At 41.6% G+C, this 23,797-nt stretch overlaps 1 protein-coding gene across 1 annotated transcript in view; it reads right to left on the reverse strand.

The window, feature by feature from the left end:
* LOC306972492 (adenylate cyclase type 1-like) overlaps positions 1 to 22,363 on the reverse strand; it is a 39,999-nt gene extending 17,636 nt beyond the window's left edge. The window contains exons 1-4 of the mRNA XM_079569138.1: positions 21,634 to 22,363; positions 14,634 to 14,783; positions 13,463 to 13,581; positions 5,893 to 6,004 (exon numbers count right to left, since the gene is read on the reverse strand). Of these exons, the coding sequence (XP_079425264.1) occupies positions 5,893 to 6,004; positions 13,463 to 13,581; positions 14,634 to 14,783; positions 21,634 to 22,242 (990 nt within the window). The 5' untranslated portion in view covers positions 22,243 to 22,363. The remainder of the gene's footprint in view (positions 1 to 5,892; positions 6,005 to 13,462; positions 13,582 to 14,633; positions 14,784 to 21,633) is intronic.
* Positions 22,364 to 23,797: the final 1,434 nt, after the last annotated feature.

Genomic DNA, 23,797 nt, shown 5'->3' on the forward strand with positions numbered 1-23,797 from the left:
GTGCGTGTGCTGCAGACTCGTTGTTTTATACACGCTCCTTGAGCCGGTGCGACAAACCAAAACGGGTTTAGAAATACGTAAAAAATGAACGCATTATTTGTGCACAGTATTGTTTTTATACTCTAGAAGTTTCCTCCACTGTTAACAAGCCAGGCTGCCATGTTTAATTTGGGCTTATAGGCCCACAGAGACAGAGGACAGCAGGACTCAGCACTGATCCGTGCACCTGCTCATGAGGCAGCATTTTCACCATGTTTGTAGCAGACTTTGTCATTGAGACATTTAGTTAGATTTAATGAAATGCTATAGATTGTTATTGTTTCATTTGTTGTCTTTCGTTTGATTTAGCATTATTCAAGGCTTTTGCAAGTTCTGTTGAAGGCACTACAGTTTTATAACTCAAAGTGTGGAAGGAAACAGGTAAAAACTCTCATTTCTGAACATACAAAACTCAAACTGGAGCAGAAAAGGACTGAAATAGTTTTAAAAGGCAACAACAAATAGCAGCTAATTATAAGCAGAGCATGTTGTGTAGTTGAAAACACGCTGCCTGACTAAAAAGTAAAATCGCCACAAAGGTCATTTGGTTGGACCGCCTTTAGCTTTGATCACAGCAGCATTCGCAGTGGCAATGTTCCAAAAAAGCCTCTGCAAAGTCAAAAGATCCATCATTTTTTCACCAAGACCTTGACGATTGGAGAGGAGTGACCACTGTGCAAAGCCTTCTCCAGCCCATGGTAAATGGTTTTAAGAAAGGAAGCACTCACTCATTCACGCTCTCATTCATGCACCGGTGTCACTAGAGGCGAGGTGGGTGAAGTGTGTTGCCCAAGGACACAACGACAAGAGGCCTGACCTTCCAATCATGAGACGGCCCGCTCTACTGTCGCCCTAAAGTTACTTAACGGGGTTCAGGTCTGGACTCTGTGGAGGCCAATCCATGTGTGAAAAGGATGTCTCTTGAACTATTCATTCACAACGGGAACCTGAAGAATCCCGGCATTGTCATCCTGAAACATGCCTGTGCCATCAGGGAAGAGGAAATCCGTTGATGGAATAACCAGGTCATTCAGGGTGTTCAGGTTGGTCAGCTGATCTCATTCTTTGGACACATAGTGTTGCTGAACCTAGACCTGACCAACTGCAGCAACCCCAGATCAGAACATTGTTAAAATGTTAAATGAAAACAACATGTGGCACGTCTTTCTGAACTAAAAACAGAAGAACGCCACCTTCTGACATCACTACTTGAGGGTGAGTATAACATGAGTCTGAGCAGTATTGACAAAACCAATGCATTTGTGTTAAATTTCCATCAGTATAGAGACGCATTCGGAATCTCTGGCCCTCTGACAAAGTGATTTCGATATTGCAAGTATTTGTTTCTCCAAAATCTCACACGTTCATTACACAACACTTCACAATTATATAATTAGACTAACAAATGTCAAAATGTGTTGTGGGGAGTAAAGAGCCATCACAGCTTTTAGTGTAGATGCAAGGGAGAGGAACAAGGAAGTCTGGCGAAGTTGCAAAAGACATTAGCCAGATACATCACGGAGCCTCCTAAAAATGGAAACACGAGAGAGGAAAAAGGAGAGAGAGAGAGAGAGATAGAGAGCGAGCGGGAGAGGAGCGCGGGGCATAAAAGACATGCTGCACGTCAATCACAGGCGGCAGCGGAGGAGTCGGGGAGCTGGCGTACAGAGAGGTGTGGAGGGGAGTGTGTGTGGGGGGGGGGGGGGTACGCCGCCGTAGAAAAAGAATACAACACAGTACGCGGCACATCCTGTCCAAAACTATTCATGTTGCACTCGCGCTACAGTCTTAGAGGGGACAGAATGTGTTGTTTCTCGGGGCAGGACAGACGGCTGGAAAGCGAGCCAGAGAGAGGGGCAGAGATTGACAAAGGGTCCGGTTATACGGTTCAAATCAGAGTATGCAAAGATGACGAGTAAAAGCAGGATGGACCTGAGCTAATATACAGAGGAAAACCAATACGGCATGGTAGGGAGGCACAACTGATTAAGATATGATCGAAATCACAACTTTAATGGTCAAAACCAAATGGCGGTTGTTGCTAGGGTTGTATGATCCACTATGTTCCACAACAATGACTCTTTGTGCTGACAGATTTGATTGGGTAAAGGCAATATTGTTTGTTGCTTGTTTCTTTCATCTTGCCTCATTTCAATAGATGCATTGTGGATATCAAAAAAGTAACAACAAAAAAAGTAGCCACACAATTGGCCACCATTTGAGATAGTGACAAAGAACAAAGCGTCAATGTTTATACCCACTCAATAAAACAATAGTGCCTTTAGTACACCAGACTGTGTATTGATACATCTTTTTTTTTTTCTTTGTTGCTTTTAAGCTGAACCGTATGAACAAAAATCAATTAAAATGCAAAAGGATTTGGAGGAATCATCTCCTAATACTTTTCTGTTCTTTGTTTAGATTGATTTACACTAATGTATTTCATAGAAGACACTTATGATAGTGTGAAGCACAATTTGTCAATATTTTCCTTTAGTGTTTTAGTCCTGATTTTTTTCTAGGAATGTGGTACTTGGGAGATCAAGAGAAAAAGTTGAAGAACTACTGACCTATTTCTATATAGTTTTCTCCAATTACTCCAAAACTACTTAAACAAATGCTGAATTATGATATAGTTTTCTACTAAATAAAGACACAAAGGCACAGACGGGAGCAAAGTAGTCCATTAATACTTAAAAAACGGACAATGCTATCATAATGCCCTATGCTAACGCTAGTTACAGCTTGCCAGTTTTTCGCTTTTACTGAAAAATCTGCTGTAAAAAAAAACATCCATATGGGCAAGATTTAGACTTTGCTTTATTTGTTTGTGATAAATAAGTTTATAGTCCGCCAGAAAACAGCTAAAAACAGTGGGAAAATTAGTTTTCTCATCACATACTTCCTTCCCCCTTGGCGACGCCACGCCCCCTTATATAACGCCCTTGTATCTATGGGGAAACTTGAGGTGACCCACCCAGAAAAAGTGCCACATTGCTGTATCATCTGCTTCTGAATGGCAAAGCAAGTCATGGAGATTTTACACAACTGTCACAAATCTGCCACTATAGATTGCTAGTCGTAGCTAGCGACACAAACTTATTTTTTTTTGACCAGTTTGTTTGTCTCTGCTTTGCGACTCCCATCTAGTGTGAAATAAAACACAGGAGGAGCCGGCAGCCAGTCGGCACTTTGTGGGAGAGCAGTGGGTTCCTGGCGCCCTTCCCGCACTGCCTGTCAGGCCTGCAGAGTGGCCAGGTGGTGTGGGGGCGCCTCGTGGCTCAGTGTATTTATGAAGAGCCGTGTGTGGCAAAGGCAGTGACCGCAGCCTGCTACTTTCTGCCAAAGGGCCTCAGAGCGAGCGGGCATCAGGGGCACCATATTGGTGAGAAGTTTGAACCACTCGGGATGATTACAAGATTCGCAGCATACAGCTCAGCAGAAATACAAACGAAGATTAATTTGAAAACCAGACACAAAACAGACCCAATCCATTATCCATTCATAGATACAGACGGCATCTCTGGAATCGCCCATATATGGTCATGTTTGAAAACAGTTAAGGGGGAAAACAATTTTGAAAAAATCTAAACTTTCTCTAATTATTCAAAAACTACTTTAACATATGCTATTATATGAATTATGAATATAGTTTTCTACTAAATAAAGATACAAAGACATGGAGAGGAGCAAAGTGGTTCAACAGCCCATAAATACATAAAAAAACGGAGAATGCTAACATGATGCTACATGTTAGCATCGGGCTAGTGCTAACGGTTAGCTAGTGCTTGCTACAACTGCCGTTTTTTCAATCCTACTGAACAATCTGTTGTGAGAAAATATCCACATGGACCCGATTTACACTTGACTCTATTTGTATGTGATAAATAAGTTCATATTCCACCAGAAAATGGCTAAAAAGAGTGAAAAACTGTGTTTCCCAAAAGATTCTATTTTCCCCCTCAGCGAGGCCACGCCCCCTTCTATGGCGAGATGCCGTCTGTATCTATACTGGAAAGGCGACTTACAGTAAGTGAGTTATAGAGACAGGGTAAACATTTTTTCATTACTATGACCTATTTGTGTCCCCAGATGAAAGGTAAACTAATATTGGTTTGATGACATTGTGATGTATTGATTTTTACATTAACTTAAAGCTACACCGCGTAGAATTTTACCCAAAAAATAAAATTGAAATACAAGCTTTTATTTTTTGACAGATATTTTCAGCATTGAAAAATACCTCAAACAAACATGTGATTTTGCTGTGAGTGGCTCAACTCTCCTAAGACATGACATAACTTTACCGGGAGTGGGTACGACTCCAGCTCATTTCCATGGAGATGTCGCCTAAAGTCAGCAGAATTTGAGATTTAAACATATTAGGTTTCCATCCAAATCCATTCTTTGATTTCTCACTGCAGAAATAGTATTTTCTGTCGAGCTGGTCATTAGGAGCATGTTTTGTACTGATGGCAACAGTATAGTCCAAAATGTTACGCAGTGCACCTTTAAGTTATTAATGTTTATATTTTTGTTATGGTTCAGGAGGCAATAATCCAAGCAGAAGGAGTTCCACCGTGTAGCTAGAGCTAAACAGGTTTGAAGTGAACAACACATTTATTTTACCTCCACAATCCCCGGCAGCCGTCCCAAATCAGGCCATAATTACTTTGAGTGCAGGGCTCCAGCTGATAAAGCTCAGTGATTCTTCATTTGAAAACAGAAGTTCTTAGTTTTCAAATGATGAATGGCAAGTTCATATTCTGTGAAGCTTGTGCTGATGTCTCATTCAACCCAGGTTCAGTAATGTCTTTTTAAACAAGAACGCATCCTACAAACATTGTCAAATCCAAAGATGGCTAAAATAGCTTTGGGATCGTGTTCTATTTTGGGATCCCATTTAAATGTTTATCTTTGAATTCATTCGTAATTTGATTTTGCTAAACCTCCAGTCAGTTACTCCTTTATATTGGCCAGGCTCATGAACTGGAGAGGGACTCAATGAGTACTCCCCTCGCCCGGTTGCCTCCGCTGCACTGCAGGATATGGGTCAAATACAGAGGATTATGGTGGCTACCCTAATATGCACCATCGTGTTCAGACGATGAGCAGTTCAATGATTGTACATCATTTTAATTACCAAACATTTTAAACAAACCAGCACAAGAGATCTAAAATTACTGGAAACCTCCTGTGAAAGCAAAAAGAGTGAGTTGTAATCCAGTGGATTAGTGGATTTGAAGGGCATGTGCCTAGTGTAAGTAAGAGAGGCCAGATTACATAAAGCAGTGCAACAACATTCTCCCGGGCTGAGGAGCGTGCCAGCCCAAGTCGCTTGAGCAAACAATCACACGCTGCATTCAAAGTTTGACTCAGAACTTTCGGGGTGTTAAAGCGTTGCGTTCGCAAGCTTTGGCAAACTGGAGTGGCAAAATTCACAGTGAAAATTGAGTGGATTTTTAACGCTGGAATGACAAAGAGTAAAATATTGACAGATGGAGAGCTGAAATATTTTTTTTGTTCTTGTTCAAATAAAGAAAAGGACTGGCGCAGGACGAACTGCACTCCGAGACCTTCAGTCAATTCAGCTCCTTCATACCAAGGCAACGGTGGCACCATTTAGCTGCGCGAGAATCTGGCCCAGATTAAAAAGCTCTGTCAACGCTAGCAGGAGATAATCATATTAGGCATCATATGGGTTTGAGTATTCACTGTGACCTCATGCTAAGCTGCTGCTTGTGCTATAAGGCTGGACAATAGCATGGCACATGGCACATGGCGCATGGAAAATAAGGGGAAAAAAGCTGACCCTAATGCCAACCATGACTGCAATTTCAGCTTCAAACTTACCGTAGCGAGCTCATCAAACTTCCCAAACAGCTCATTGAGGAGTTTAACCAGTTCCTGGGCAGTGCACTGTGAGGCGAGGCTGGTGAACCCCACGATGTCTGCAAACAGGATGCTGCAAGAAGCACAGACGGAGAAGAACACATTTCAGTCCATGTTGAATATTTATAGAAATATGCTGAACCGTATCAGGCAAAGGATTATTAGCCACAGGAAGTCATTTCAAAATGTTTTTCTCCCTTTCTTTTAGATTTACACAAGCTCATCAGGCAAGACGCTAGATCTGCACAATGAATTGAATTGAAGCAAATCGAAGCAAAATTGCAATTGTAATGGACACAATTAGCAAAATTCAAAGGTGGTTATTTGGAGGGGCTGAGTTTTGTCTCCATTGTGAAGGGATGTATAAACTGTGTTTTAGACCTCTGCAAACCAGGGCCCGATTGATATTATCAGCCGTTATAGGCACCCAGAGGAGGATTGGCTACTGGCCAAATGTTGCTGATATAGCCAATATTCATTTGCTGGTGACTTTTGTGAATACCTCCAGAACAAAAGTTATAGAGACTTTTTGCCACTTTCACATCTGAAAAGGGAGGGAGCCAAAGCTTAATACAAAGTGACAGATGACAATGATAGCCTCCCAAACCTAAATGCTTAGAGGCAAAAGCTGCTTGGTTGAAAGCTTAAGAAGTTGCTTTGTAATAGAACATGAAATCAAATTCATATAAATTAGTCAATAACAAATAATTTTACAAATGTGACAAGTTCTAATATATTTACTATAGTTAAAGGTTTGATAGTGGGAGAAAAAAGTTGATATTTGCTCTTTTGAGCGACTCTTTAAGGTGAACGGTTCGATCAAGATCTCAGTTGTGAAAAGAGCCAGATCTTTTTTTAGAATCAGCCCAACAATGGAAAAGGCAAGCTTTTTGCACTTAAGTCAAAGCTAAATGCAATAAAAATGATTTGTCAGCGTGAATATCAGACCCATACCAGCGGGGCCATAACGCCTTTGCTATGCCCGATCCCGTCAGACCTTGGAAGCTAAGCAGGGAAGGACCTGGTCGGTATTTTGGATGGGACACCGTTTGGTAACACCGGGAAGCCTAGTGAATGTTGTGAGTGAGTGGTTGGTGGTATGAGGGGCCGATGGCACAGAGTGGTTGCCTCGCTTCCGTCAGTCTACCCCAAGGCAGCTGTGGCTACAATAGTAGCTTACCACCACGAAGTATGGAGTGAATGAATAATGCAATGTAAAGTGTCTTTGAGTGTCCAGAAAAGCGATATATAAAACCGATGCATTGTTATTATTATTATTGTAACTTTAGATTATTTTCTATGTAGTGTGCCTTTTATCGATCGCGCCTATTGCGAGTATCTATACTGGCGTTATTGAAAATGTATATCAAAAAGAGGCAGTCTTTTGAACGGCTCTTTGCAATGAACGGATCCCAAAGACTTGGCTCCCAGCAAAGAGCCGCAAATCCCATCACTACCTAGAACACTGATGAATAGCATCATTGTAAAATAACACTTCAAGTTTAAACTTCCCTGTTTATATCAGACATGAAGATAAAAAAATAAAAAAAATCGCTAAACTCAAAAACTGTACAAATCCGTGGATGAAAGGTGACACAATAACACAAACATCTTTGATCTTACCTGAATAGAGGGCAAAGTGCCGCAAAATCAGAAAATTCACCCCGAGCCGTTTTATTTGTAGCATCTTGCCCTAAATTACTGACATGCAGCAGAATGGGGAAGGGGGGGGGGGGTGAATCTGCCTGCTGTTTTGTGTGAGTGAGCGGCAGCACGTTGAAGCGGAGCGACTTAAAAATAGAAGCGCGATCATTCTCACGGGGATCAAGGTGGAGACATGTCCTGTTTGGAGAGGGGAGGCTGGGAGTATAATGCAGCCATCAAGGTGCTGTCACTGTCTATGAACTGCTTTAGCCTTTGACAGCCGGCGCACGGCACGAGGCGAGCTGAGGTCATTTTTTTTTCCGGCGCAGATATACGGACCTTTAGATATGTACAGCGCTGATTTATTTAAGGCTTTTTGAGAGATTCCGTCGAGCAAAGTGGCTTCCAAAAACAAATGTATCGTTCTCATTCTGGGTATGAAAAATGGATGCGAGTGCCTGTGAGGTTGCGCGATGCATAATGCAAACATTCAGGAAGACAGTCGGGTTAATGCAGACAGAAGTTTCCATATTTGGAAGGTGGGGAAGCCCCGCCATTTTGACATGCAGCTAGCCGCTAATGTTAGTCTCTTAACTTATCTATCCCATCTTCATTGGTTCGCTAATGTATGGTACGCTGCCTGGCCTGTCAGAGTGTTGCGTCCCATTGCGAGGTGTGAATGGCATTCGTCACTTGTCCCCCTCCCTCGCCGTTCTACCCCGGGCCCGTCCCGTCCAACCTGGCCGTCTCCATCTCGTCCCGACAGCTGACAGCGGCCTGCACGTGGGCTGCTGTCTGCCGAGTGTGACAGGAGGGCGGCATGTCCATGGCTGAGCTGCTAAATGTCAGATTGTTGTCTTCACAGATGTCACCGTAATCAGGGGTAATGGATACAGCTACGGCGCACGTTCTGATTTGCACAGCGCCGTTATTGGATGGGGATCTGTTAAAGGTCCTAAACTTTGCATATTTCAGTTCTAGGCCTACTAGTTCTACTTTTTACATCTCTGCTTAAAAGCGTTTCATCTTTTATAGCTGTGAATAATGTATGCGTATAAAAGTAAGTTTCGTCAAGCAGAGGGAGACGGCAGGTTAAATGAGGCTCAAAACGAGACGTGCTAGTTATAAGCATGAAGCTAACAGAGAAGAATGAATGTGTAGAATGAATGTGTAGAATTATTGTGCGGAATAGACTTTTCACAGCTTTCTTCTTTTTATTTTTTTACTTTATCTTGTGTTCAATGGCCGCTGGATGCTCTGCTTTGTGACGACGACACTAAGGGCTAGTCCCCCATTGGAATGCATTGCACTTTAGACACTTTAAAAACAAACTTAAAGCCTGGTTTCTAATTTTCCTAAACTTTTTACAGCTACATATTCCTCCTGTGATAACGCTGGGTTAGTTACAATTAAAGAAACCAGGCTGGTTTTCGTAAGAACATTTTTAGAACTCTCGTACTAATGAGGGCCGGACTGTTAGCATTGGAGCTGCGTGAACTACATGAAACGCAAAGGCCGAGTCTACAGTGAAGATCCCGCCCTTATGCCCTTTTTAGGAACATGCTTCATCAGAGCTGGGGAGGAGGCGTCTGTAAATCCACCATGATTTCCCCCTCGAACGTGGTCATTGTGGTAAACGGGGAGGAGTGAGGAATGACGGTCTGTTAGTAATGTGTCTATGGTTTGTTTCGTAAATAGATACAGACGGCATCTCTGGAATCACCCATATATGGTCATGTTTGAAGCAGTTGAAGGGGAAAACAAAGAGGAGAAAAGTCTACATTTTCTATAATAACTCCAAAACTACTTCAACAAATGCTGAAGCTTTCAACCCAATAAAGATACAAAGACATGGAGGGGAGCAAAACGGATCAACAGCCCATAATTACAAAAAATAACGGCAAATGCTAACATCATGCTACATGCTAATATTAGCTACAACATCTGTTTTTTGTTGTTGTTGTTTTTTCGCTTCTACTGAACAATCTGCTGTGCAAAAACATCCATATGGACCAAATTTAGAATTGACTTTCTTTGTATGTGATAAATACGTTTACATTCCACCAGAAAATAGCTGAAAATTTGTGTTTCCCAAAAGATATTTCCTTCCCCCTTGGTGAGGCCACGCCCCCTTTTTGTCTATATCTATGCTCCTCCCATTTACCCCAAGCTCCTTCCCTGGCCCCACATAATGAGGAAGTGCTTTCCTTAGCTTCTGATGCCACACAAAGAGGCAAAAACAATCGCCGAAGCTTCACTACGACAAATCAACGCACTGCATTCCACTCTGAGACATCAACCCAACATCACACTACTGACGTTTGTCGTAAAGTTGCATGAGGGAGGAAGGGTCAGTGTTCTTTTTTGAACCAGGAAGAAAGGTCTAGATTTTTTAATAAGCCGTTCTGGATTGATAAGAGCATTTTCTAACCAACATTGTTCGAGATCAAGATGCTTTTGAAATAGTTACCGAATGTACCCCACATTGAACTGTGCATCTGAAATCCAAAGCGTATCCGAGAAGGTCTAATTGATGTAGGTGGAGGGAACCAGGATCCAACAATAGAGCAATGATCTTGGAAAATAACAAAACGATTTAATCAGCCCACTCAACACATGTCCAGTTTTCTTAAGCCCACATTAGCTCTTTACTTCTTCCAACACGCTTGAGCCAAAACTATTTCAATTCTTTTTTTTTTGTATAACGATAATGTCAGCGCCAGATTGTTTGAGAGGTATTGTGGGAAAACTAAAGAGTCCCACACACTTTTCAAACCCCAAAAGGGAGTCTAAATGGATTAATTAAATACTGTTTTCACAAGTTTGTCAATAAAAATAATCTAGACATTTTTGTTCTTTTTGGAGCAATTGGGTTTTGAAAACTAGTATGGTGACGGATAATCAAGATTATGTTTGACTAGTTTGCCAAATTCCACATACTGTACATACTCATGGATGGATGTATGAGCGTGTGTTTGAAAGTGCGAGTGTGGGACAACGGGTGGAAATTAGCCCAAGGATACAATCCGGTGTGGTGTGCTCATTATCATGCACTGTCCCTACCAAAATAAACCAATAAACCAATGGGTGCAGTTGTAGAAGGGGTACTAGAATAATAGCATTTTAAGATGCCCAATTGTTCTGCATGCAACTTGTTGTCCATTCTCCAAAGATTTCAAAGACACCTTGAGAGTACAGTACATGCCTGTAAACATTTGTCTATCACATGCCGCTCTGATATCCCACTGAGTGTGTGCCCTCAGTGTCCCATACCGCGGTTATTTTTGGTTTACCTCATCCCAACTTTACACGCCATTGTTTCATACATAAAAGATTTCAATAGCACATGCTGCAAATGAATGCTACATTATGAGAGCTTCTCAAAGCGCTTTACCATTATTCTCCCTGTCTGGGCAGTAGATAGGCTAGTTTCCACATGCTAGACACCAAAACAGACTGGGCTTTGCACCTAGCTTCATTTAACAGTTGCTCATATTGTCAAATAGCTCCTAATGAAATATAAACAATGACTATAGCAGAAGTGTTAATCACACCACATTAGCACTGTTCGGCATCAATATGATCAGACAGAGCCTGTAGCGGCCGCTGTAAACTGCTCACTGAGGCAACACAAACACTGTTATCACTTGTACTGTAATCATCTGCACTCTCTCATCCCTCAGTTCCACTCCAGCGGCACACATCGCAACCGCTCATTCAGCTAATTATGCTAATCCCCTCCTCACAGTCTACAGTGGCAACGGAGAGGCTTGAGCCCATGCAGTTTGTAGCCTATTTCCCACAACTGTCAATGGCCTATCAGTTCACTGGCTTCATCGAACAGTAGGACTCTCAAAAGCTCCAACTGAAAGACTCCGGTTTCGGCACATCTGGTCATCAGGAGAAAAATACCGCTTCTGCATCGTCACCACAAACATCATAAATTAGAGTCTGAATTTTGGAACTGGAATGAACAAAGGTACGTAATTTCAGACTTTAACATTATGAAAAAGCACACAAGGGTAAAAAAAAAGAAAGGTGGTCAGAACTGTAACGACCCCGGACGAGCCCCCAATTGTTACGACCCGGCTCAGCTAGTTAAAAGGAAGTAACAAAAACCAAGATGTAAATTGGAAAAATAAAGTTGTAATTTAATAAAAGGAGTGTAAAAGGCAATCTTAACTAAATGTGTGTGCAACAAAAATAACCAAACAAAGGCTATTTACAATATGTACAAAGGTTAACCGAAACAAAGGTACTAAGACTAAAACAAAACACGAACAAAACTAAGAAGTGTCTCAAACTACGAGTGTCACATACAGGCCTACACAAAAACAAGCGACACAAAAAAAAACACACACGAGAGACACAACTGAACGAACTGAAAACTAGTGTCTCTGAACACAAAAGTTAACGTTACGAAGAGACACAGAACAAATGGCGTACTGGCCACAAAGACCAGCAGCCTCGAATATTACAAATTGTGGCCTTTTATAGGTGTGGCTGCAGCAGATGGTTGATTGGGGGCCAGGCGTTCCGATACTGCACCAATCAGGACCATGGACGAGCAGCCAACCAGAACAGAGCATGGAACGAGTCCTCCAATCGCAGGCCAGAGCTCTCACAGTCAGATATCCATGGAGGGAAAGGACAGGTTTAGGCCACACAAACAAAATTATACAAAAAGGAGGGAGCCTGGAGGCCTGTGGCCGTAACCGAACTTTTCTTGTTAGCAGTTAGTAAAAAAAAAACAACCAAACAAGCCCAAGTTTTGCTATAGACCTGGCCCCTTGGTGGTGCTCAAGGAGGCAAAAGAGACTTTCCCAGATTTGCTGAGATGTAACTGTAAATGTTCTTGTGTGAGTGTAAGCAGTGAATTATGATCTAATATTGGAATGCAAAAGCCCAGTGCGATTAGTCACAGTTTGCACATTTTTTTTCCAATTAAGCGCCATTATATGCAAATGGATTGTAGCTGAATAGACATAAAAGACACTACAGCTAAACTGTGCCTCATATTTCAATATTACATAGCGCAAAATCCCACTGCACGCATGTTCAGCAAACCCAGCCCAGCACTACTCTTCGTACTGCAGTAAATGACTTTCTAATTATACTTCAACCTAAATTACTGTACATTATTTTACTCTCCAAAGGTTTTACTTCTACGGCTTCTATTTATAGAACCGCATTTCCTAAACCACTTTAAAAACTAGATTTCAGCTGCAGTATTTGCTACACCTTTGGCGAAGTTGTGTCCATATATAACCGTCACTCTTGACTGTTACGTAATCCTAATGTAGTCTCCATTGCATTTAATCCCCAGCAGCAACTTAATCCTGCGGCTAAGCAAACAGTCCTCCTCGATCTCTCCAAAGGCAAGGAGCGTACGAGCGAGCATTCAGAGGTGAGAGGGAGACGAGGTTTAGCCAAATACTCGAGACGTACTGAAAAGAGGGTTAAAGGAAAGGGCACAGGGAGTGAGGAAAGAGTTGCAGACTGTTTGAAGGGAATATACTGATGAAGAGGTTAGACGAGGTATAATGGAGTTTTGTATAGACCTCTGTTGCTTCTTTTAGCAATCAAACACATCCAGGTTAAACTGTTAATAAAATGTAAAACAAAACAAAAAATAAAAAGTGAATGTATGAATTGAATGTAGGTTAAGGGTTGTTCATGTCTCAGGACTCTTTTGATTCAGATGCTGCAGTGCTTCGTCTCGAGAGCTTTAGGGCACGATTTCGTTTCTCTCCTGCCTGGGCCATAATGCATTAAGACAAGGCTCATTCTACTTCCCACAGTAGATTCGCCCACGAGCAGCGCATACAGTTGCAAATGGATTGGCAGGTTTGGAGCCACAGCTGTGTGTGCGCGTGTGTGATGTTACCTGACATTGTCGTGGCGCTGGATGTAGATTTTGTGAAAGATCCTTTCTGGGGGCTTCAGGAAATCCTCTTTCATCTCCATAGCTACGTTTCTGGGCAACAGGCTCATTAGCAGGCGCTCCTGTGTGTGCGAATAAAGCAGCATGACAAATAAAAAAGATAAGTGAGTTCTCCCTTCTCCCTTTTTTTTTTTTCATTGCATTGAAAAGTGATCATAAGACACATCTGCAAAACAGCTGGAGGCACGGAGAGTGGATTTTTTAATCTAACTGGAAGAGTGGTAGAAAGCTAAAACATTGTCAAAAGCTACTTGTGCCAGTCTAAAAATGTTACTGTACGTCTGATGCAAATATGTTAAAAAAAAAAATATATATATATATATATATAAATAAACACCTGCAACCAATGTGGCAAGGAAAAGAGTATTTGGATCCATATCTATATCTATAAGCTTCACGCTTCTGGAGATTCCCTTTTTACAAAACGGACTCTTAATATGAGATAATGATCAAATAAATACACTCTCCTCCATTGAAAAATATCTAGAAATTCAAGTCTATTTTTGGCCAAAAGAGTTTTGCAACTTCATGGAAGAGTATCAAAAGACTAGGGAGTTCGTTATCTGAGATTTCGACAACACTTCTTCCTCCTTTTCCCCAAAATCTGGACATTCATTCATAAATGTCATTATGAATTTTGAGAATATAGTAGAAGAGCCATGTATGAAGTGTTATATGTATCCTTTGTTGAATCTTAGACAGGGGGTTATTGTTTGTATCATTACAGGAGCATCTGAAACTCTCAGCTCAACACGTCTGTCCAATCACTGTTGTTCATTTGTCATCGCTCATTTACATAACAGTTGATCATTCAGAGCCAACTTTATAACTTCTCTCACCTCTGGTTAAATATCACAGAGGATTCTCCATTCAGAACATTATTTATTTGTTAATCCGCCTCGTTGGTTTGGCTACAGATGGTGCTATGCTATTCTTTGATTGGCTAATCCATCTTTGTTGTTTTTGTTGATGAAAAAAAAAAGAGTAAAAGCTATTGAGACAAAGTGCTGGGGAAGGTGCGGGACCAAAAGGTGTGACGTGGGACAGAAATACATAAAGTGCAGGGATGAGTCATGGCAAAGCAGTGAAGTCTAATTTTGCCACTCTACTTCACCTGTTTCTCGTTCTCGTCCTCCATGCGCAGCCTCTCCTCAATGCAGTTGCGAGCCTGCAGGAAGGCCTTCCTCTGGGCGCGCTCGGTCAGGACGCGCACAAACAGCCCTGACAGGTTGACACTGGTGAACAGCACTGTGTTGGCGACCAGCTGCCGAAATATAGAGAAAACATTTCTTACAATAACAGAATCATCTGGAGTACTGTAAACGTATAATGATAAAGTCTTGGTCACGACTTGCTAGTAAAAGTACGCATTTAGCCCACTGTCATTTAATTAGACACTTGAATGTAGTTCAGTGTTTTGAAAATGTGATCAATAAGCCTCTTTATTAGTTATGTGGTAGCCTTTCTTTGTCCCGATACAGAGATATGTACTCTGCAGCATTATTAGCTAATAGGCTCTGTGTAAGGAATCTTTTTGGCTAACTTCCTGTTAGCAAGTGTAGGATAAAGAAACTACTTTTTGACCAAAAAAAAATCGACTAATAAACTTGAAACATCAAGTTGAGCGTGTTTCATAAATCAAATCAAATCAAATCAAATTTATTTATATAGCACATTTAAAACAACTGCTGTTGACCAAAGTGCTTCACAAAAGGCCTACAGTACAGAAACAAATAAAAATATAATAATAAAAAACAAAACACAATATACAAAACAGCAAAGCACTAACAGCTTAGATTTGGCCAGATATGTGCTAGACAGTGTTAAAAGCTTTTGCATAAAAGTGTGTCTTAAGCAAAGATTTAAATTGATTTAAATCATAAAAATCGTTTCAGATGGTGACGCTATTTTACCTTTTGCTAGCTTCTAATTAGCATTAGCCTTTAGCTTCAAGGCTAAACACAACACGGTTATAAACACAGAAGGCTCCTCCGGTGAAGTATTTGCATCCTGGGTAAAGGTTTTAAATATGTTGTAAGTGATTATCCAGCTGTTTCTTGTTTTCTGCCATGGACTGTTTAAATATATGTCTATTTCAATGGGACACGGCTGTCCATAGGTATAAAAATATGTCAGGAAACAGTCGACACCCTAGGAAGTTAGCATCATGCTGCCTATGGTGGATGTTTTTTCTGGATGAACCACAGGTGGTATGAGTAAGTTTGGTTTGGTCGCATACATAGACTGTAAAATTAAGAATGGACTCATTGTGGCACAACTTCTTCCTGTAACCATAAGGAAATGGCAGCTGGCTCCGGTAGTCCCTGGCTCCCATGAACTAAGTCAGTATTGAACACAGGCTTGTTATTGTTACCTCCTGGTGTTTGTCTTAACATGCGCAACATTGTCCTAATTTTATCCTTTAACTATTTTTATCTAAATGTTCACCCTGCTAGCAAGCTTCGGCTAGCCTGCGCTTAATGCTAGGGGGGCAGCCTCGCTCCCTCAGTCCATTCTTAACCCTACGGTCATCTTAAAAACGGCCCATTATTGACCGTCCCACATAAAATTGACCAAAATCTCCCAAACTTCCCTTATAATACTATCAAATCAACAAATCAATGACCGCCAAAACAGGAATTCTGTGGGGGAGACAACTAGGGCTGAAGAAGCTCAATTAAAATACATGACGGAATAATATTGCTAGAAACTATTGTGCAGCTTTACTTTGAAGAATAAATATAATGTGAAACTCTGCCACTGACACCCCTGTTGTTATAATAGCCTATGCATTTGAAAGAACTTGACAGTATCTTTTTTTTTGTATGTTGTAACTTGAAGAACACTGTAATGTTTCCAAGCAATAAGGAAGCAGTACACTCCATCCTGCATTTTTAACATAATTCATGAAAATAAAGTTATCTAAATTTAACATGTACTTAGTCCTGTCTGACTTCTCTTGCTATGTACCAGTCTATTATCAGCGGACAAGTTCAGGCTTGAGTTTTGGAGTATAGAGTGAGTAAGTATTTTGCTATTTTTGGATCAGTAACATTTAAACTGTTGCAATTCTGTGCCCCAGGTTCATCCATCACTCGGCTTTCAACCTTGTAGTCACTGAAAAGGCAAAGAATGTGTCTACTGGACCAAGGCTGGAGCCACATACTGAAGACTACGCAGTATATCATGCAGCCTGGTGGCATATCTGTTGGCGCTTCAGCGAGCAACCAAGAAAGTCCAGTGATTAAATAATGTGGATAATGCGACGTATTCAATGAAAGTTTCAGATATTTTATCTTTGTCATTGAATAAAGTAGTTATCAATAAAAATACTTAAATAATAACTTAATAGAAATCAGGTCAAGAATTTGATATTGAATAATAATTTAAAAAAACTTAAGTATTCAATTACAAGACTGAACAATTGGAAAACAGGTGTCACTTAAGAGGTGATGTTGTCACACAGCATTTTCTCATTTACATTTCAAATATGGGCCTGTAATACACACAATTTCAGATTAGGAGCATCATGCCCACAATAAGCTATATGATATTTCCCAGCTTACACTCGCTATTTAGCATCTGTCTTGATAAATGACTTAATGACCCCCCATGTCTATTGTCTCACTTTCTAATTGATCAGATTCAGGTTTGTTGATATTTTTTTCTTTGCATGTTTAATGTCTGGCTATGTTCTAAGAACAATTACACAAATGTCAATGAACAATGAACCATCACTGACATGTAGTCTGGTTCACGAAACCTAATACACTGGGCGCTTCAATTGAATCAATAGTTCACTGTCTTCCCACTGGTTTTAAAGACGTCCTGTCAAAGCTGCTGAAAGAATGACAAATGTTGTCGAGGCGGCTGCACTGTAGGTTGCTGGTGGTGAGGTTACTGTTAACAAGACTCTCCACATCATCGAAAAAACACCTCTCTCTTATTTCGACTTTAGCTAATGGATCATGGGCAGCACTAAATGCATTACTGAGACTGGCAGGTCCATTTTATGGAGAATATTGTATTACTATTCCTCTCAGCTGGAATGGAATTGATTGCATTTATATTGAATCCATTTACAAATGAGCACACTTTTGAGGTTGTTGGCATAATGGTAATTATATGTTGATGGAGCTCAGTGTTGGTAATCACTGGTTGTAGTGATGTGTGGTTTTCACATAGCGCATTCCTTGTCCCTTTTTATGTTCCTTTTATTGATTCATTAGTGTTGAGGTTGAGGTAATCTTTATTGTCCGTTGAGGAAATATGTCCTCTCCATTTGCTGCATTCCACATTTACCCATCTGCTGTGTAGCATCCATCTCCAGATCGGTCTATTTGATCAAGAGTCTAGATGGAGATTTAGCCGCCATGTTTTCACTTGTCGTTGTTCTGTTTGTTTGTTTGTTTGTTTTTTTGTTTGTTTGTTTGTTTTATTGATGGGGTAAATCGGAGCATCTGAAGGAAACACACCCAGACAGAGCGAGAACAAACTCAACACAGAAAAGATCCACACAGTTTGGGGAATAAACTGGGAATTGTTTGCTGTGATATGAGTGCGAGCCACTCGGCCACAGTCCTGAGTTATGTTTTTATTTTTAATTAAAATAGATACTAACACAATAAAAGCCCTGGGTCTCATTTTGTGGTTCACAAACAGTGAAAGCGGGACCTTGTAAATATTACATTGTGGTCTCTCTTTCTCTCTCTTTTCTAATTTTCCTAATGCATTTGTAACATCCCCATTCTGTCACAGTAATGTAAACAACATCAACAACTATCCTGCTCCTTCACAATCAATATAAAGGTCTTTTAAAAAAGATGCACTGCAGCACCCCAAGGTCTTTTATCACAAATGTCTGCTCTTATAGTTTAACGAAGGACAAAATCGATTTCTTCCCACTTTAAAAAAAAAACTCTGGCATAGGGCAGGGCCTTTAAAGTGGTGTAACAGTCAAATTGCCTTGAGATAGCAACAATTGAACTTGTAGCCCTATAATTCCCACGATAATTTAGTCACCTAATAGAGAATGGATGCTCTGTCATGACCTAATAGTAGTTTTGCCATACCCCTGTCTCCATGTTGTTATAGTAATGAGATACTATATTGAGCTGGCGCAGCCCGAGTACCTGGGACCTCTGCGGGCGACTGGATGCACACCCGAACATAGTGTCATGCCACTCAGCTCATCTCTAAGCTTAATGGATTAGCTATCTCTGGGCTAACGCCGCTGTCCTTCACATGGCTATGGGTTATGCCGGTATCTCATTGCGTAGCACACGAGGAAAAAACAATCTGTGCGCAGGCAAACACAGTCACATCGTCTGGGGGGCACGGCGAGTTGATCAAATCGCAATTCCGGCTTTGGAGGAATGCACAATCTTTCATGTCGGGCAGAAATGTTCCATTACCCCTGGGGTTTTCCAATGATGTGATAGATCATCTTTCCTCGCACCTGACATGTCTGCGAGATATAGAAGTGCGGACAAACACGGGGGCCAATATGTGCTCCCAGACACCCACTGCACGGCTCTTTCTTACACAGAGGTAAATGTGTGGTTACTTGGCCTACTTTTAGTCCTAGCAGCGTGTCACTCAGGTTCCTCATTCCTTCCAATCCTCTGGGACTGTGCCACATACCTACAGATACAGATTTTTTATTTTTTTAATGTTTGTCCTAGTGGTGCAGTGTGTCTAAATGTCAGGAAGTAGGTTTGAACCTCAAACACTGTCTCTACTGTCATTGTGTCACTGGGCCTTAAACCCATTGCCTATTTCAGTAGAAGAATATGAAAACCCACCAAACTTGTGACCGCTTCACTTTGGCCACTCCAATTTTTGCAAACTGCCTTAATTCTGGTTTGGTTTTACTGAAGTAGTCTTGGATGAGCCCCAAGAGTAACAGTAACGGTGAATCACTTTGAATTACCTTGTGTATGAATTGTAGTCAAATAAACTTGCCTTGATTCAGACCCGGTTTATCCTGATTTATTGCTTCATAATTGGTGTAATTCTTTTTTAGACTTGTGTTTGAACTTCATTCATTCATAATTTGTTTTTAAATACATTTATTATTCAGTTTACAAGGCTTACACCACATTTGTTGGTACTTTTTCTTTATGTGAAGGCCTTGTACCCGATTGTTGTTGTTGTTGTTGTGGTTTACAATGAAAGAGGGAGCGAAAGTTCAAACTGTTAGTTGTCTCAGTCCTAACACATATCTAATGTCTAACATCCCAACTATTCAGAGGGAGGACCTTTTAATGATGTTTCACAACCCTCAGGGTCACTGTCACAGTAACTAATAAAAAAGGCACAGCACCTTTCACTAAATCTTGTAATGAATACTTTTTTACATTTACTTCACTACATTTCAGAGCAAGTTTTAGTACTTTCTACTTGACTACTACATATTTCACTGAAATAAATGTCAAAGTGTTTGAAAGTTAAATTTAAATGCACATAATGATTTCACTGACACGCAGTGGGTGAATCAAAAAGCAGCAGTTAAGTAGTTCTTATCAGAATCTTCAGAATAATTGTCAGAAAATACCAGCGGCACCTTAAGCCGTCTGTTTGACCTAGTTAGATGATAACAGCTCATTTTTTCAGAAATCAATGCACTTTTAATCCCTTCCGTAGTTTTAAAAAACTGCAAGAAATACTTGATTTTTTTTTTACTTTGGTGCATTTGAAAGTGGATACTTTTCTACTTATTTCAGTCTTTTGAGAGGCAAACATTTTCTTCCCCACTGCCACATCGCTTACATTTATTCCAGTTCTTGCAGCAAAAAACTGTCTCCCCTGCAGTCAATCCACAACTTAACATTCGGAGTCTAGCCCAAAGTCAGACTGTTTTATGAAGCAAAAAGCGGGTCATGGCTGAATTACACATAGAAAAAAATTGGGATCAAAGCTGGCGCAAATCCCATCAAGTGTAACCCCCGGAGCTGTCCTTAGTGCTGAACTGAAGAGTCTTAATACAAGACTGTTCTCACTGGAGCTTCCTTCTCACGATGCTCAATAAAACATGACCAACTTTCTTTGGCACTTTGCTTTTTTTAAATATAGCTACCTTTACTTTGCTACCTCCCCTGACATCCCCCAGCAACTGCAGTTGGAAATACTTCTGCAACTGTTACTTGCTACAGTGTTTTTCTTGTTTTATAGATTGACGAGATTGTAGTAATATAACTCAACTGTCACAAATACTTCTGCTGCTGTGAGGCTGTTAGCAACAACTATTATATTACAAAAACAATATATGGCTATAATATATGGCTAGTGGCTGCTCATAATAGCCAGGCAACAAATTGTCCATAGTAAGTTACTAAAATATTTCAAGATTTTGACATTAATAGCCTTACAGGTCAAAGCACATGACTGAATAAGTCAGTAAAACTAAGTTCCACTAAGTACCCCGGATACGTCCCAGTCACTCACCCAAATGCGACCTTGTTTATAAAGGCACAGACAGACTAAACCTGATACCATTCTGACACAAAAGCAGTGCCAAGATCCGTCTCCGAATAAGGTCAAATGCCATTTCTCCAAAATGTCGTAAAGTAAACCTACCAGTCGAGTCACAATTTTGTCAAGTGCAAGTCCTCATTCTTTGAGATACGACTAGTTTGAGTCAAGTCTGAGTCCTAGACCTCCATTTATGAGTTTGCATGTTCAAGCCAATATAAGTCACCTATCACCTATCCATCACAAGTTATCCCATTCAAGAAGAGTTTTTTACCATTCCAAGCAGTGTCTGATTCCACTCAATGGACTCTTGTAACTCTGATGGCTTTGAACTTGTAGCCCATTATAAGCTTGTTTTTAAGCAGATATTCAGAGGGTCCAGTGCCAAGGACTTTAGAGCTAAATCAAGTCCGAATCCAAGACTGAGTCCTCTATCCTTAACCTCAAGTCAAGTCACAATTTAAGTCACTCACGGGTCCAAGTCGAGTCCCAAGTTGAGTCCCAAGTCGAGTCCCAAGTCCTCAATTTGATGGCCTGGTTAAGTCACAACACCAGGAAATTGTGCTATACGGGTCGCATGAGTCCGAGGACTTTCCCTATATCTCTGAAACACACAAATGCATGCTGAAGTGCGCACTTACTGTCCTCCATAGTTTCTGCGTTTTGACCGTGACCGAAGTGGCGGTGACGATGACATGCGACACGGACACCATAACTCCAAACAGAATCGCCAGCAGCGTCCGCACGGGGAGCAGGGCATAGGCGACGAACGTGACCAGGATGAGCTGCCACACGCCCTGCTCCGGGGAGGTCGGTGGTTCGACTCCCATGAGCCCCAGCGAGAAGGGGCAGCACAGGAAGGAGAAGGTGAAGCCGAACAGCAGCGTCAGGTTGACGATCTGCTGGAGCTGGGTCACTTGCAGGTACTTGACGTTAGTTACGACGAACAGGGACGCGAAGATGATGCAGTGCACCGGATGGGACCCCTTGGAGATGGTGAGCGCGGGTCCGGACAGCAACTCCACCACGGCCAGGGTGGAGGACATGAAGATGAGGACGGCGAGGGCTTTCAGCGTGGACGTCTGCTCCAGCTTCAGGTTGTAGTTTTGGAAGAGCGACTCGAGTTCCTTGCAGTCGAACTCGTCCTCGCACGCGATGGTGGTCAGGGGTACACCCGGCGGACAGTGACTTCTCTTCCGCCTCGTTTTGACTTTCTGAAACGGTACTTCCTCCATGTCAGGGCCATTCATAAACTGAACACCTGCTCGCTTGGCTCAGGAAAACGCGAGGGGTAAAAAAAAAAAAAAAAAGACGGAGATACGCGCGAAGAAGCGGCGACTGCTAGGTGTCCCACGTACAAAAAAACGCACTGACCGGTGGAGGACGCAGGGGAGGGGGGGGGTTGTGGGGGGGTGGGGGGGGGACGCGCTCGACACTATATCCACAGGTTGAAACGAGATCCTCTGATAAAAAAAAATGCTCACGGTTCCGCGGATGACGGGGCAATGCGGCTGAGAGACGTGAGGGGGGGGAGAGAAATCTTGAGTAGCCGCGCGCGCCACAGCGTCTACTTCTTGAGAAACGGCGGAGAGAGCTTTTTGCGGGGCTCAGATAGGATCACGCCTGCGCATTATGAGGTGAGGAGATAAGACAGGTCTCAGCCACTCCGCGCGCACAGTCAAGGCGATCTATAAGGCTGGCTGTGCGCGCGGCTCTGCTTTTCTTCCCACGTCTGACGGAGCACTCTCACCTATAATGACTGTTCTTTAGCTCTCCGCCTACCCGGATTTATATGTGGCATCTTTCCATCATTAGTGCGGTGTCTAATTTCATCAAGGTACCCCCCCCCCCCGTCCCGTCTACACAATGTACTCCAAAACACACATGCGGTTAATTGAAGGAACTGACATAGAACAAGGAATCGAGAATGACTGTGTTTTGTTGTGACATAAAGTAGACTCTAAAAAGTCTCGCAAACAAACTTTTCTTTCTTATATGCAATCATTCTCAATCACTATATACAGTACGTTCCATTTTTGTGCGATGAGATGGGAGCATATTGCACATTGCGATTGCACTTCGATTGCACATTCCCTTTCTTCAGAGCTGATGTAAGAAGGTGAATTTCTCCATTGTAAAGGCCTATCTCATCTGTGAAATGACATTTGTCAGTTGGTGGCTCGGCTCCAAACTTTCAGTGGGGTCACAGGACTTGTTGTACTCACTACTGCCACCTCAGGTCATACGTGTAACTGCAGCTTCTATATTAAGCTCGTGCAAGACGGCAATTCGGACCCGAAATAACAACTTTTTGAGTGACGGTGCAGGATTTTAGAGGCAGTTGTGGTGAACAGGTCTGGGCTCATTCTATACATTAGGACATGGCTGGAACATGTAGGGGGAGGACAATGCATAATTTTTATTTTTTTAAACTCCGTTTAGTCCCTTTAATGTGTTTTATGGCCGGTGTTGGGGAGAGTACACTGAAATTGTATTTAGTTACAGAATACTGAATACTCCGTTCCTTTGTCCAGTCAGAGTGCTGTATTCTGAATACTTTCTGAATAGTTTATATTTACATTATAAACATGCAAACGACACATGATTAAAAACATGCAGCTACACATGTTACACGCCTGTTTATTTACCACTAGAATGCAAAAAAGCCCAGAACGACATAGAGCTAAACTTTCCCCCGGCTGTTTTGATTGTCTGTTTTTTTCTTATTGTTATGAATATGAAACAGAAATGTAATGATTGAGTACTGCAATGTGTTTTACTTTTTAGTTAATGACAGTAACTGTA

The sequence above is a fragment of the Gobius niger genome (genome assembly GCF_951799975.1).
Source record: "Gobius niger genome assembly, chromosome: 13".
In the NCBI taxonomy this organism is placed as follows: domain Eukaryota; kingdom Metazoa; phylum Chordata; class Actinopteri; order Gobiiformes; family Gobiidae; genus Gobius; species Gobius niger.